The sequence below is a fragment of the Emydura macquarii genome, unplaced genomic scaffold (assembly GCF_026122565.2).
Source record: "Emydura macquarii macquarii isolate MOO-44397 ecotype Brisbane River unplaced genomic scaffold, CSIRO-AGI_Emac_v2 contig_629, whole genome shotgun sequence".
NCBI lineage: Eukaryota > Metazoa > Chordata > Testudines > Chelidae > Emydura > Emydura macquarii.
In genome coordinates this window covers 9,242,651-9,257,967 of record NW_027130766.1, presented here as the reverse complement: position 1 = coordinate 9,257,967, position 15,317 = coordinate 9,242,651, and the positions used below count along the sequence as shown (strand labels likewise).

The window sequence follows — 15,317 nt, the reverse complement described above, 5'->3', positions numbered from 1 at the left end:
ATGCCCCTCTGGCCACATTCCACCGGCTTGCGGAGCCCGGGAGCTGCCCAGCGCTGAGCCGAATGCTGCCGTGCCACGCTGGCGTGCGACTGCGGAGGTGGCGAGACAGCTGGCTGGAATGCGGCCGTGTTGTGGCTGGCTGCTGCTGTGAACTCCAGCCTCTGGCTGTTCCCAGACACCTGTGCTGGTTCACAGCTGCCCCTCTCCCTGCTCCGCTATGCCAGGCGCACACGAGCCGAGAGCCACAACCCCCGGCCTCCAGCTGCTAACAATGCCAAGGGGGGCGGGAAGAGACACCCCCCCGCCCCCACCACACACAGAATCAACAGATTCCAGCCCTTTAATTGGCAGGCACATTGCAGGTGTCAGAGTCTCAGAAAAGTGCTACCAGTTCAAAAAGAGACAAAAACGTACACAAGCGTATAAAAATCATTCGGCTACAAGAGAGAGAGAGACCTGCAGCCCAGAACCGCAGCTCCGGCGCACCACGCACACCAGCAGAGCTGACGGCTGGCGCTGCCTGGGAGGAGGAATTCCCAGCTCGGCTTGGTGGCGTCACAAGCTGGTCGGGAAAAGGGCCACGGCCCAGAGGAGCGCTCTGGGCGAGGGGGGGCTCCCCGGTGTAAAAATATACTATCCTTGTACAAAAATACTCGCAAAGTCTGGTGGTGCTTTAGTACAAAGGCACAGAGGCCTGGGGGCGGGGGGAGGTTCAGAGCGGGGAGCCGGCCCCCAGCCCGGATGGGTCTTGGCACTACGAAGAACCACCCCATGTGGGTGACCTGCTGTTCCATGGCAGATCTGCCAGAGAGCGTGTCTAGGGAGAAGCGTGGGGACAGCCCCTGTAACCGCTCTGACATGCAGGGGCTAGGACAGGACTTCTGGGGGGAGGAGGGGGGCAGACGAGGAACAGGGGGATTTGAGGCAGCGCCTCCTAGCCAGGGGCAGCTGTGAGGTGTGGGCGATGCAGTGCCTCCTCCCGGCCCCGGGCAGGGGCGAGATTCGCAGGGACCAGGCCCTGCCCACCAGCCAGTGGGCGCAGGGACCCCGCTGCAGCCCACACTTTGCAATGGGCATTAAAGCAGCAGGACCGGGGCTTTCCGGCCTTCCTGCTGTGAACAGCAGCATGTTAACACGGCCCCCGGCCATGCCCACCTGGCAGAGAGACTCTGCTCCGGGGCTGGGCAGGCCCCCATGCTCATCCTGCCTCTCGGCCTGCTCAGAAGGGGTTCTCCCCTCCGTGAGCCTCCCCCACCCCTGGGGCTGCCAGTGGGGGTGGGGAAACGGAGCGGGTTTGTTTTTCAGCCTGTAGCAGCGAGGGCACCACCTGCCTGAGTCCATCCCAGGTCTGCAAACAGTACCTATCACAGCATCGAAGTGTCCGCCCCGAAGGAAGCAGGGGGCTCAACCTCTGTCCCGCCTGCCCCTGCGACAGACATGAATCTCACCCGCAGCCCCACATCCAGTGGCCTCCCCAAGACGCTGGGATCAGCCTCCAAGCCGCGAGGCTGGGCCGCTGGAGACACTGGTCAGGTCAGGTCAGAAGAGCCCGAGGGTGCTGTGCAGGACCGGTCCCTCCGCACGTTTCCTAGGGCCCTTTCCCCAGGAGCTTATTCCACAGCCGGCTGCACTGCCCGGGCAGGAAAGGTTTCCAGTCTGCTCCTGCCCGCGCGGCAGAGTCACTCACACACAGTGCAAGGCTCCTGCTTCGTTTCCCTTCGGGCCCCAGCCTTCGGGCAGGCTCCGGCGGGGCTGAGGGTGGATAGGAGCCAGGGGACCGGCATTCCAGCAGCTCTGGCACAGAAGAGGCCAGGTCAACCGCAGAGACGCTCGTGTCCCGCAAGGACGCCGTTCCCACCGCCGCAGGAGGGTCCCTGTGCCGCAGAGCGGCCCAGCTGCCGTCACGCAGCCCCCGCCCGGCTGCGCTGCTCGGTGCGGGGATAATACTTGAGGAAGATCTTCTTGACGATCTCCAGCGTGTCGCCGGCCGGCTTGGAGGGGTAGCGCTTGCCGTTGTAGACGAAGCCCCTCTCCACCTGGAAGACGGCCTGGTTGAACTGGTCTTGGTGGAAGGGCGTGCCGGTGCTCAGGCTCTCCGCCAGCACCGAGACGAAGAGGCTCCAGCGCACCCCGTAATAGTCCAGCACCAGCCCCCCGAGCTGCTTGTTGGCATAGTCCAAGATGTTGCCGTTGGGCCCCCACAGCGTCAGCTGGTTGCGGGCGTTCAGGTCGTACAGCTCGGCCTCCTTGTCGCTGGTGGCCGCGGCACGAGCCTCCTCCAGCCAGCGGCCCAGCAGGAAGTGGCGGTCGCTGGCCAGGAGGCCATCCAGCTCCGGGAGCAGGTCGTACACCAGGACCCCGCCGGCGGTCAGCAGCTCCGGCAGCGAGTGGCTGGCAAAGGCCTGCCTGATCTCCAGGTAGTACTCGCTCACCAGCTGCTGCAGGGCCTGCCGCGTCACGTCCACCAGGTCGTAGCGGAAGGTGGGGCTGGCGCCCAGCTCGGCGGCCGCGCCCAGCAGCAGGCGCCAGGCCTCGTAGACATCGCTCTTGTTGTACCACAGCTCCGTGGGCATGCGCAGGGAAGGCCGGCGCACCAGCGGGCTGCGGTTGTGGTTGACGCAGAGCCCTGAGCAGTTGTAGACGCTGCGGAGCAGCAGCTGCCAGGCGCCGGCAGCCCCCGCGTGCCTGGCTCCGTAGCGCCGCTCGGCGTAGTTGGCGATCCACTGCGTGAGGTTGACCGGCTCCCGGCGCCAGCCCAGCTCGCTCATCAGCTCGTACACCACGTCGTTCTGCTCGATGCCCTCCGGGGCCAGGCCGGTACCCACCATGGTGGAGTTGGGGAAGCGCCGTGCGGCGAAGGGGCCCTGGTTCATGCTCTCCACCGTGCCGAAGAGGCCGTGGTTGCCGCCGAAGTTGTGCAGCATGCACCAGATGAAGGGCTGCCCGTAGAAGGACTCCGTCCGCAGGTACATGGGCTTGGACTCCGCAAAGAGATCCAGCACCAACATCCTGCCGGTGGGCACGCCGTGCAGCAGGGCCCGCACCTGGGCTGGCTGCCAGAAGTCAGGCTGGTGCTGGAACAGCCAGCCCTGCATGAGCCAGAGCGCCCCGGGGTCGGCTGGGGACAGACACACACAGAGCCGTTAGTGTTGTGCTGTCCTCCCACGACAGACAGCCGCCCCCAACCGAGCACCCCCCTAGAAAGTGCCCAGCCTGTGGGCTGGCGTTCGGCTCTGCGCCGTGCCAACCCATCCCTCGGCACGGGCGTCTGCCTGCCTGCCGGCCCCCCCGGAGCTCCCGCTGTGGCACAGACGGGTGGGTGAATGCAGCTGCCAGGTCCTGTCCCCAGAGCAGCTGCAGCCCAGCTGGGCTCCCCACGCTCTGTCCTGCCGGTCCCGCTAACGCCCCTGCCCCGCGGAGCCCTCTCCAAGCTCCTTCTTGGCTGAGGCTGCCCAGCGGGGTACAGCCAGCCCCCACGGAGAGACAGAGCTCACGACATGCCAGCCCTGGCCTGAAATCACCAACTCGTGCAGCGAAGCACTGAACCAGCGCTTGCTGCAGCCCCTCCGGGCAGGAACCGAACGGCCTGAAATCCAGACCAGACCTGCCCCAAAGCCCTAGGGGCGAAAGGCTCCACCTGCCGCTCCCCTGCCCTGTGCTCCCAGGGCCTTGGCTGCCTCGGCCCAGTCCTGCCTGCGTGGGGAAGCCAGCGCCCCTTCGGATGAGCCTGGTCCTACTCGGGTCCCACCTCCAGTCATGGAGCTGAAGACGGCAGCGCTGACTGCCGAGAGGTAGGCGGGGTCGGCGGACAGGGGGCTCATCTCATTGAAGGTGTCCGCGCTGTAGACGTGGTCCGTGCCGAACTGGCTGATCAGCTCCTTCAGGAAGAGGGTCCCGATCACTTGGAACATGGGGTCTGCGGGGTCCAGCAGGTAGGCGCACGAGTAGGTGCAGTCGAAGCTACTCCAGCTCCCCAGCCGCGTGGCGTTGATTCGGGGGAAAGCCCTACGGCACAGGCCGGAAGCCGGCGGTCAGACCGGGCCTAGCGCTTCCCCAGCCCGCCCCACAGCGCCCCACACGCCAGCTGCAAGGAGCTGCCTGGGAAGGCCTGAGGGGTGTGCATAGCCCCGGCAGGCCCCCAGGTCCCTGGGAAGGGGTCTCTGCTGCTCCCAGACACATATTCAGCACTGCCTGGATTCGGGGTGGGTGCGGGGGAAAGGGGAGGATGGATCTCACCCTGAGCCCAACCCACAAGCGCCCACAGGTCTGCAATACCTCAGGACGCCCGTGGGGATGTGTCCTGCGAATGCCGGCAGCACGGGGACCACCCCCAACGACCGCATTCGCTCCAGGATCCTGTACTGGAGAGAGGAGGAAAAGCAGCATCAAGGGAACCGAAGGGAAGGGAGACCCAGTCGCATTGCTCTGGGACCCCTCAGCCCATCTCAGGGAGCGGCACACGCCACGTGACCAGACTAGTTCTGTCTCCGGCCCCCGGGGCGGCCCTGAGCAAAGCTCTGAACCCACAGGCACCAGCCAGAGGGGAAATGACAGCATGGCCCGGGCTCCGCATCGGCTGGGAGCCTCACCAGGGAGGTGCTCTCAGCCCAGAGGGACTAGGTTGATGGAGACAATATCCAGGTCAGATCAGAGCGTCCCAGTGCAAGACCACTCCCTCCAGCACGTTTCCTAGGACCCTCCCCCCAGGAGCTTATTGCACAGACTGCATCCACCCGGCAGCTCCGGCTGGCTGAGGCAGCCTGGCAGGTCTGAGCTCTGCATGCACAGCTGTCGGCGGGGACGTCTCCATGACATACAGCCTTGCCCAGCCCAGCAGCAGCCAAGGTCAGGTACCTGCAAGTACAGCTGCTTTAGGTTCCAGGCCAGGGGCAACGGCCCCGCCCAGGTGTGCAGGTTCCCCATCCGGTTCCACGCGAGGAAGGCTGGCCCAGTGAAGTACTCGTCTATTTCAGACTGGTTCAGGCCCAAGGACAGATACACCTGGAGCGAGCGAGGGGAGAGCACAGGGAGTGAGGTCAGCTGCTCAAATGAGACGGCCAGGCTCAGCCGAAGCCCTTTGCTGCTCCCTCCCGCAGCTCCCAGCTGCTGCTGACACGGCGCTTGCCCAGCCCCGCAGGGTGCGCTGCGCCTGGAGGTGCCCAGTGCAGGGAACGCTCCCCTCTAGCCAATCCCCGCACGCGCAGCACCAGCTCAGCCAGCACTGCCCGGAGATAGCCGCGCTGCCGGGCAGCTGCTGCCCCACAGCCTGCCAATGCAACCCAGCTAGCGGGGCAACAAGGGGCTGGGTCACTCCCCAGATAGCAGCCCTCCCGGCGCTGGCTGCAGGACGATCTCCTGAGAAGCCCCAGCAGGGCCCACGTGTAACATGGCTTCACTAGAGACACGAATCAAACACTCAACCCGCTGCCAAACAGCCTCCTGCCCGGTGAAGGCCAGCGCCAGGTTGATGCCGTTGAGCGCCATCCAGTCGATCTCCCTTTCCCAGCGAGCCCAGTCCCACCACACGTAGGAGTAGCTCTGGGTGCAGACGTTCTGGTAGTAGCGGAACCTGGGAGCGGAGAGAACAGATGTTTCAGAGAACACGCCAGACTTCTGAGCCTACCCCGGGCACCACAGCCGGGGCGGTGCAAGTGAAAGAACTGGGGATGCAGGCAGCTCCTCAAAGGGAGGTGAATACGCATCCCGGCGTCGTGTCTAGCCCTGGGCCCAACTCGGACAGGCTCTTCCCGCGGGGTGAACGTTACACCCTGGTGCTAAAGACAGGAAATTGGTTTTCTTTTTGCCATTTCCACTGAGACAGGTTTTTGTGCCGATTTCAACTCGAACACTGGGGCTCACGCAACATCTACCCTAGCAGGGAAACCGGCCCGGCCGTTGGCGACAAAGCACAAGGCCCATCCTCCGCGTTACATGGAGAGTGACGGGCATTGTCCAAGATTAATGAAGGGCAAGCAGTGAAGCGTGGCAGTGAGGACAAGGTGCTGAGCCCCCTGCAGTGGTCTCGGGCAAGGCAGAATCTCTGCCCGTGAAGCGTTTCAAACCCACAGTTCCCCTTGAACCTCTCACTCGTCCTGCAGCGTGGAGGGAGTTTCTAGCTGAACTCGAGCGGGAGCCACAAGATTTCACACACAGCTTGACCGTGCGGTAAGGAACCACGCCAAGACCCTCCCTGTAACACCCCGCCAGCAGCTCGCTGGGATCCAGGAGTGCAGCAAGTGTGACAGGCTGCAGGGCTTTGCCTTCCGGCTGAAGGGGCCCTAAGCAAAGCTTCCCGATTAGCCGCACCAGATCACAGGCTGAGGGCCAGGGCGGCTCCTGGGTCCTTTGTGGGAAGATGACTGATTTCCAAGGACCTGCCTGTGCAAACCCTCTGCTCCAGGATCCTTCCTTCGCTTTCATGTGGCAAAACCCATCAAGTCACGCAGCCCCTATGGCCCTGCCAGGACCTTTGTCAACTTACACGCCAAGGCAAGGCTCCCCTAACGAGCCCCAGTGGCTGAGCTAATTGGGTCGATCTTTGCTGCAGACAGCACGGGCACGGCCAGGACTAGTCTGTACGAGCCGCACAGCGAGGACCCAGGCGACTCGGTTACTGCCGCTGGGGCGGCTCCGGGACAACAAGACATTTCCACTCGCCCGGGAGAGCTCCAGGCAGCTGACTGAAGTTCCCTGTTAAATGGGGAAGTGCCCTTTCCACAGCAGAGTCCTGGTCCCTCCCTCGCCCCCGAGGGGCTGCACAGTGAGCAGAGCAGACACCATCCTTCTCCCACCCACGGCTCCGTGATACGAGAGGGATCCAGCCTAGTGCCAGCGCCATCCACTCCGCTCCCTTGCACCAGTCACAAACTGGGCCCGGGGTGTCTAAAGTCCTGTGCGTTGTCCCTAGCTGGCTATGAGGGTGCGGGGAGTAAGAGCCCCCCCGTGGCAGGCCCAGCGAGTGGAGGTAAATGAACCAAACCGGTCCATGCCATCGCCAGCTGCTCCAGGCCCGGGGAGGGGGGCATGGACCACTGCAGAGAGTGCCTGAGCCCCTTGTTAAAATCCCCCATGGCATCCAAGCGCAGGAAGGGCTGGTGAGCAGTTCTCAGCCCCAGGGCTGCAGTAGCCTTGGAGGTGAAGATGTCACAAGGAGTGGCACCCCGGGGTCCCCTGCGAGGGCCTCGCCTGCCCCAGTCACGCCAGCTAGATCCTGGGCAGCACGTGCAATCGACACGCACGAGGGAACCCTCGGCAGGTGCCACCTTCAGCACTTGCTCCTGCGGCGCCGGCTGTCCGTTTCCACGCCACGCAGGAGGGGAAGGGCTGCACTGCACATCCCTCTGCTCTCCACTGTGCCCGGAACAGCCAACGCCCCGTCAGACCCTCGCCCACCCCAGGGGCCAGGCACCAGGCGAGGGGGATACAGCGCCCAGTTGGGGGGCTGGGACTCTGCAAGGGGCAGCCGCGTGGACCAGGATTTTCCCCGCCAAGCGCCAGTTGCTGCTCTCCGGTTCTGCCTGCAGCTCAGCTCAAGATCAGCCGCACCTGCCACCGACTGCCCCAAGGGACCCAGTCACCCAGCCCTGCCACTCCGGGACCAGCGACTGCCCCACGGACCCGTGTCGGCCTGGGCCACCTCCCAGGAGCCAGCCGGGCCCTGCCCCACGGAGAGCCCTGCAGGCTGGAGCCCAGGGCCTGGCGCGGCGCCTCTCACGCAGCGACTTCCAGGCACCTGCCGGGGCGGTGTGAGGGTCCGGCCGCCCGCGACCCCAGGGGCAGAGGCTGGAGGGAGGGTGCCGGTCCCTGCCGCGTGGCGCGGGTCGGGCGGACAGACAGACAGACAGACAGACAGACGGGCGGGCGGGCAGACAGACGGACGGGCGGGCGGGTTACCTGTTGGGGCTGGTGGCGCTGATCACCCCGGGCACGGCGGGCAGCGGGTCTGGCAGCCGCAGCTGCGCCCCGGACCAGGAGACGTGGCAGCCGCAGAGCTCCCGCAGGTAGCGGTAGATGCCGGCGGCGGCGGCCACCCCGCTGGACCCGGCCACCCGCACCCGCTCGCGGGCGCCGGGCGGGGAGCTGAGCCGGTAGGTGTCCAGCCCGCCGGCCGCCAGCGAGCGCGTCACCACCACGGCGAAGCCGGCGGCCGCCCGGGGCCCCAGCAGCCGCTGCAGCAGCTCCCGCACCGCCGCCTCCTGCCGCGCGTCCTCCGCCTGGGGCCGCGCCAGCGCCTCGGGGGCCGGGGCCGGGGCCGGGGCGGCCGCCAGCAGCAGCAGGAGCGCGGCGAGCGCCATGGCCACGTCCGTCCAGGTCCGGGTCCGTCCCGAGTCCCGCCCGCGCCGCCGGGCTTCCGCCAATCCGGGCCCGGCCAGCTGGGGGGCGGCTCCCGCGGGAGCCAATCAGAGGCCGGCCACGCCCCCCGATGTATCACTGTGCCCATTGGAAACAATGTTACCAACTCTTCCTCCCTCCCTGCCCAGCCCAGCTCCGGGATCCCGGCCCCCCAAATCAGGCCAGGGTCGGGGTGTCTAGCCCTTCCCCCTAGTGCCCCCCAACAGAACCAGAGAATCCCTGCCAAGGGACCCCCCCAGCCCTCCAAACCCAGCCAGGAGCCACCCCTGACCCCCAGAAACCCACTGCAGCCTCTCCAGCTCAGGGTGTCTGTCTTCTCATTAAGGATTGTGTCACTGACTGCTGCGTACTGATTGTCTGTGCTGTGGGCAGGGCCCAGGGACCTCGTCACCGATTAGGGCCCTCGCGCTGGGGACTGCACACACAGAGCGAAGAGATGGTCCCTGCCCCAAAGAGCTGCCAGTCCCAGCATCGGGCCTGGTCTACTCTTAAACATTAGATTGACCTAGCCAGGTCCTCAGCGCTATGAAAAGTGCCATGCCCTGAGCACCGTCGTTAGGTCGACCTCACACCCAGTGTAGACACAGCTCACACCCAGCACAGACACAGCTCACACCCAGTACAGACACAGCTCACACCCAGCGTAGACACAGCTCACACCCAGCACAGACACAGCTCACACCCAGTGTAGACACAGCTCACACCCAGTACAGACACAGCTCAGTTGACAGCAGAATTCTTCCAGCATCAACCGAGCTGCTGCCTCTGGGAGAGGCGGGTTAACTACACAGATGGAAAAACCCTGCTGTCAGCGTAGGAAGCGTCTGCACCCCAGCAGCGGCGCTGTAGCTGCCCCGCCGTAGTGTAGACAGTCCTGCCTGTGTGAGTGTGATTTAAAGGTGCATCGTTAGCGTGTGGAACGTACGTAACCAGCGCTGGCTGCCTTGTTTGCCAGAGATCAGAGGCCACGGGCAGCACTGTCCAACCATGTGGCTCACACTTTGGCTACTCCAGGATTCTTGGCAGCTCTTTCTTCCTGCTCTGGGCCTGATTCTCATCCCACAGAGGTCATGGGAGCAGGATGGGGATCGATGCTGAGGGCACCAGGAAGGAGCAGCAGGACAGTACCACTGATCCCGAACCAGCCGGAGACTGGGGCCCTGGCTGCACGCTGAACCGTGAGCCCTGAAAACCCCAGTCAAAGCGTGCCCATGGGCCTGTTTGTGGGGCGCATCTGTGTGTGTCTGAACCGAGCAGCTAGCTGAGCGTCTTCTCTCATCTGGAGAGGGGCCTGTTCCTTTTTCCGTCATTTTGGAATTCCCCCAGCACAGCCAGCAGTGGTGCTGCGGGAAACGTGTATTTATATACACCCTGCCCCCCAGGAGATCACATGGAGACATCACCCTGGGACAGTCATGGGCAGCTGATGTCCCAGACGGCAGAAATAGCAGGTCATGGTAAATGAGCCAGCCTGGCTGCCCGGCGTGACTATGCCCTCTCCAGAAAATGAAGAATGCAGCCTGTTCCCTGCACACACTCGGGCCCCCCAGCTTTACCCAGTCATAGGGCTCCAGGCATAACCTGATTAAGGCACCCCACCCTTTCCCAGTCTGTCGGGCTGCAGGGGAAAGACACCTGCCCGTACCCCATTCACACTCCAGGCCTCAGGGTCACCCATTCCCAGGCTGTCGGGCTCCAGACGTAACCTGGTTAGCTGAAGCACCCACCGACACGCTCCCAATTCGTCGGGCTCTGGGGTATTTTTACTGCAGGCTTGTGGGACCTTCTACCAGTGACGGAGCCTTACAGAGCAATATCCTTATTCTCCTTTATTACCAGTTACCAGCCAGAACACACCCGCTCGGCAGCCAGAGCTCACCACTCCCAGCAAGGCAGACAAACTCCTCCCGGGTGGGGGCCAGTCAGGATCAGACCATCTGGGGACTCCAGTCTGCCCATGCGGTGTGCAGGGTGCTGAGCTCTGGCAGATCTGACCTGGGCTGTGCCCTGGAGTTCGGGTCAAAGAACTCCCTGTTGGACCCCAGTCATACACAGGAGTTAAATGTGGGGCCTGCTGCGCCGTGCCTTGGCCAGTCATTTTCAGCTGAAGTACCACAGAACACGGATCCTAGCCGTACAAAACAGTTCTTAACCAACCCTACCCCACCACCTTCGCTCATTGACATATTGCATCCTTAATTATGCAACAGACACAAGCAATCAACGAGCCAGACAGAAACCAACCGAGAAGTGGAAGCGTCAGAGCGAACAATCCGAAGTGCAGATTTTACACCCACAAGAGCTGATTCCTGGCCCGCCAGGTGCCAGCAAACCAGGTTTGCTGGAGATCTTTCTTTCCTGGTGGCGGCAGGTGCTGGGGGGCGGCAGCACCTTCGTAACAGCCCCATATTACAGTGTGTGATGTCATGCAGCTGTGCCCACCTGCAGCTGAGCTCCTGGCTGCTGCTGCTTAGCCGAAAAACCAAGGCCCCAAACCTTCCAGGCTGCTGCGGTGCACGTCAGACCAGGGGAGCAAGGCTGCAGCGGTTGTTGTATGCAGGACTGGGCTGGGTGGGTGTGTTCGTATCCTGGGGTCAGAGCTGGGTTAGCCGAGACGAAAGGCCAGGCCCGCTTTAGCCTGCACTCTGCCAGTGCCAGTGCGGTGAAAAGCCTTTCAGTGCAACAGTCCTGCTTCAGCTGTCCCACAGCGCAGCCAGGCCTTTCGGACCCTCCCAGACCCTTGTGTCCGGGGGCCAAGCAGCTAGAGGGCCGTGTCGGTGTGGTGGTTAAGAGCAGCCCCACTGGGGTGGACGTGCAGTGGGTCAGCCCACGGCTAGCGCTGACCCTCTGCGCTCAAACGACTTCTGTCCAGCTGTTCCCTTCAGAACAAGCGAGGTCCCAGGGCCCGAGGGCGGCAGGCCTAGGCAGGCAGCCCCGTTCTGCTCTCTGCGGCGCTCTGCAATGGCAGAAGGGGCTAGATCTGTCTGGCCTCCCTCAGCTCAGGCATGCACTGGCCTTTCGGCACGAGCCGCAGCTCTGGGGCTGGGAGCCCGGGAATATTTTCTCCAGTTGCCATGGCATTTGTATGGTGCTCAGATGCCCCCTGCTGGAAGGTGGCAGGACAGCAGGAAAAGAGGCCCGCTTGTGGGGCAGGCCCCCGGCCCCCGGCCCAGGCTGTCCTGGCTCTGCAGATAGCGTTGGTTCTGGTTTGACCTCCCCGTGCCCAGCTGCCACTCCGGGACCCGGATCGTCCAGAGATGCTCAGAGGTCACAGCTCCCCTGGGTCTCAGCGTCAGCCACGGGTGCACCACAGGGCAGGGGCTCCCAGGGACTGGACCGGAGCACCTGTGCCCACTGGCATTTCTGGACACCCCAGTCCCTCGCTCTGCTCTTGCTGCCATGGGCCGGCATTCTGGCCAGGCCGGGGGCAGCAGAACACTCTGGCCATTGCATGTGTGCCGGCACCCCCAGCTCTCCGGCCACCAGGAGCCTGAAAGGTCCGTTGATGCGGCCCCCTCAAGAACTGCAGCCCCTCACTCAATCCTGCTCCTAGGGGGGCACGCAGCAGCTCCAGCGGGTCTCCATGGTGTAGGACAGGAAGGGGGGGACTGCAGCAGTTCCCTCCATCGTGAAACACACAGCGTGAGCCCGGTGACCAGTGGGAGGCAGGGGGCTCAGGGGGGAACTTGCTGGGCTGGTGCTCAGAGAACCGTGCTGTCCTTCTCCCTTTTGCAGAGCGATTTGTTTTCCAAAAGCCACGTGAGCACGGAGCTTCCTGTCCCGTTGTGCAGCCCGCAGGGGAAGCTTTGACATTTCCAGGAGGAAGCCAGCTTACATCACAGCGCTGTCGTTCCTAGCATGCTGAGGAAGCCCTGAGATGCATGGGGCGCAGGCTGGGGGCGCAGGCAATTAGTCCTCTCGACTCACGGGCTGGCTTCCTCCTTGAGATACAGCACGTGCATGTGCAGAGAGGCGCATCGCCCTGCACGGCAAAGCAGGACCTGGGAGCACCTCTCCACTCTCCCCGACTCCTCTGGCCTTGCTGGCCGGGCTGGGGTGAGCCCCTGGCCTTTCTCAGCCCAAGGATGCAGGGGCCAGCTCTGTGTGTGTGTGTGTGGGGGGGGGGGGGGGGGTGGTTTGCAGGCTGTAAATTCCCTCGCTCCCCCAATGCACAAAGGCCCCAAATGGCTCCACTCGGAGCCGCCTCCTTCCCATTTTCCTGTTTAGTTTGGCCGTTTTCCCACCTCACCATGAACAATGGATGAGGAGGAGAATTCAGTCTCTGCAAATCCCACCCGGCAGAGCCCAGCTGCCTGCCCCTGCCGTGTCCTCAGGACTCCTGGGTTCTAGTCTCATCTAAGCCACTGAGTCAGTGGGGCTGAGTCAATTCCTTGCTCTGTGCCTCAGTTTCCCCCTCAGTGAAATGGGGCTACGGGCCCTGCCCATCTCCTGTTGGCGGGTGGGGGGGGGTTTCTACCCATGAATGCCGGTGCCAGCTGCAGGGAGAGCTGCACCTGCCGGTGGAGGTGTTGAGCTGGCCCAGGGCTCTGAGCTAACGCTGTTTCATAACTGCTTCCCGCTGCGGGATGTTCCCAGGAAATTCAGTAACCGTCAGCGGAGGCGTCCTGGGTGGGTCTGGGTTTGCAACAGATCAGAGCATGAGACACCCAGAGAGGCTCCCAGCTGAGTCCAGCCCTGCTCGGACCGGCCCTGCTGGCGTCGCCTTTAGGGCTCAGCTGGCAGAGCTGCCCTGTGGGGCTCTGGGGCTGAGTTTGGACGCCCCTCCCTGGCAGGGCTGACTGGCCCAGGGCTCTGCTGTGGTGTCATAGGGGTCTGGCCCCACTCTGAGGATGCAGAGAGACCATCCGCCTCCCGGGCTGGCGCCCCTGCCCCTCAGCAAATGGCTCTGGCAGAGGCTGCCTCAAGGAGGCAGGTCTGGGCAGGCCCCAGCCGGCCCGTCTGGGGCGAGGTCGTTGGGTAATTAACGCCCACTCACACTGTCATTTATGTAACTGTCCCCGGTGCTGAGCGATGCCATGTCCACCTGCAGGACGGGGAGTGGGGGCACCTGCCAGGCCCAGGGCCCCAGCGGGGATAGGAGGGCAGGCGTCGGCAATGGCAGGACCTGCTCCTTGCGGGCTCCGTGCTTTGCTCTGGGAGCAGCGAAGGCTAAAGTGACCAGCTCGGGTCAGGGAGCAGAGCAGGGCTTGGGAAAGGGGAGGCCGCTGGAGCACAGCTGCTCCGGGCAGCGAGGGGCCAAGCCTGGCTGGTCAGGCCCAGGGTCAGGGGTCTCACGCAGCCACGCCAAATGCATCCAGTCCCCCACATCCCAGCCTGGACTCCCCACAAACACAGCTCTGCTGGTGCCCCTCAATCCCGACCCGCAGCCCAGCCCCGGATTCCTTCCCCCCAGCTCTGCTGGTGCCCTTAACATTTGGGCGGAGGGAGACCTGGCTGAATTCTTCTTTTCCTCCTGGAGACAAAATATTTTCTAGCCTGAGGGTCCCTCCAGGGTCAGGAGGGATTTTTCCAGTGACGCAGCTCGTTAAAAACCCCAGCAACAAACAGCTAGGAATTCAGAGCCCCTCGCAGCCCGGGGAGGCGGGGCCGCCTCCTGCAGCCCTGCCCACACCAAGCACCCACCGCAGGCAGTGCTTCAAAGAACGCTCTGCCCGCAGGGCCCTTCCAGCCGGCTGCTGGCACACAGCGCCCCTCTCCCGCCAGTTCAGGGGTGCCCGGCAGCACTGGGGGGGGGAGAGTCTTGCTCCAGCTGCAGGCAGCCTCCTGTTCCCACGACCCAGGGCCCAGCCACGCCCTCAGGTCGCTCCTGGCAGGGCGCGTATCAGATTGGCCCCCTGCCCACCGGGAACACAAAGGCTGGGGGGCGATTGGCATCTCAGCGCTGGGCTGGGCTACAGGCGCCTGCAGCGGCCCAGCCCCCCCAGACACCCCCTGATTAGCTCCCTGGTTCCCTGCGCTCGTGATGGGAAATGCACGCCCCAGAGAGCCACGCTTGGCACCCCGCTGCCATTACCTCATGGGGATTGTTCCTCTCTGAGCTGCTTTTTCCTGGCTGATTCCACAGCCAGGGGGAGGCCACCTACCCAGCCAGTAGGATGGGGGCTGGGAGCCAGGACTCCTGGGTTCTAGGCCCGGCTCTGAGGGAGTTGGGGCTAGTGGGTGAGAGCTGAGGCAGGGGATCCAGGGCTGGCCCTTCGCAGACTCCCTGCCTGTCTCCAGGCCTCCCTTTCCCCTCGGATGGGGGTGCTGCACCCTGGGACCCTGCATTGAGAGGCAGTAGAGATGCCTGGGGGGGTCGGGGGCCTTTGCTCTCCCAGCTGCTCCCTGGTCCCCCGTCCCCTTGACCAAGTCAGGGTCTGGCTCGGTTAGTCCCCCGGGAGAAGGGAGGGGCCTGAACTGGGGGCAGAGCAGGGGCTGCCATGCTCAGGCCAGCCAGGAGCCAGTCCCGTCCTCGCCCTCCTCGTGCCCCCCCAGACAAGAATGAATTCCAAGCGGAGAGCGTGCCAGGCAGGAAATGCCTGAGTGCTGCCAGGGGAATCGGGGCCAGCTCTGAGCCCGCCGGCTCCTTCTGCGTGGGGATGGATGCAGGCTGGGCTGGGGGTGTGGGACCGGGGCCGCAAGGGCCAGGACGCATAGGTCTGGCCTCCCACGGGCAGCCCCAGAGTTCCCCCCTCGGGCGCAGACATGCCAGCGGCCCGGGCTGTGCCCTGTGTGGGGCCCATGGCGGGAAGCACAGCCATATACCAGCCCGCTCCTGGGCAACGTGGGGCTGGGCTTGCCAGTGAGCGAGGGGGGTCTCTGCCTTTCTTACCCCAGGCCCCCAAGCAGCCTGTTACCAAGCCGAGGGGTCACTGCTGAGTCTGTGCGTGTCCCCGTCGGTTTAACGGGGACGTAGATCCCCCCGTGGCTGGGCACCACAGGCCCAAACCCCCCATCGCAGCCGA

The 15,317-nt window shown here is 64.3% G+C and overlaps 1 protein-coding gene across 1 annotated transcript; it reads right to left on the bottom strand.

Annotated features, from left to right (window-relative positions):
- Positions 1–322: 322 nt before the first annotated feature.
- NAGLU (N-acetyl-alpha-glucosaminidase) lies at positions 323–8,320 on the bottom strand. Its single transcript, XM_067541366.1, has 6 exons — positions 7,894–8,320; positions 5,422–5,569; positions 4,855–5,001; positions 4,276–4,361; positions 3,749–4,005; positions 323–3,118 (listed from the first exon to the last, which is right to left on the bottom strand). Exons 1-6 carry the CDS (start codon positions 8,292–8,294, stop codon positions 1,902–1,904), a joined length of 2,256 nt encoding a protein of 751 aa, XP_067397467.1. The 5' UTR covers positions 8,295–8,320; the 3' UTR covers positions 323–1,901.
- Positions 8,321–15,317: the final 6,997 nt, after the last annotated feature.

Coding starts and splice junctions, on each gene's coding strand:
- NAGLU (XM_067541366.1), bottom strand. CDS start 8,294: ATGGCGCTCGCCGCGCTCCTGCTGCTGCTGGCGGCCGCCCCGGCCCCG. Junction 5,570..7,893: donor AGCGCCACCAGCCCCAACAG/GTAACCCGCCCG, acceptor CTCCGCTCCCAG/GTTCCGCTACTACCAGAACG. Junction 4,362..4,854: donor TAAAGCAGCTGTACTTGCAG/GTACCTGACCTT, acceptor TCCTCTCTCCAG/TACAGGATCCTGGAGCGAAT.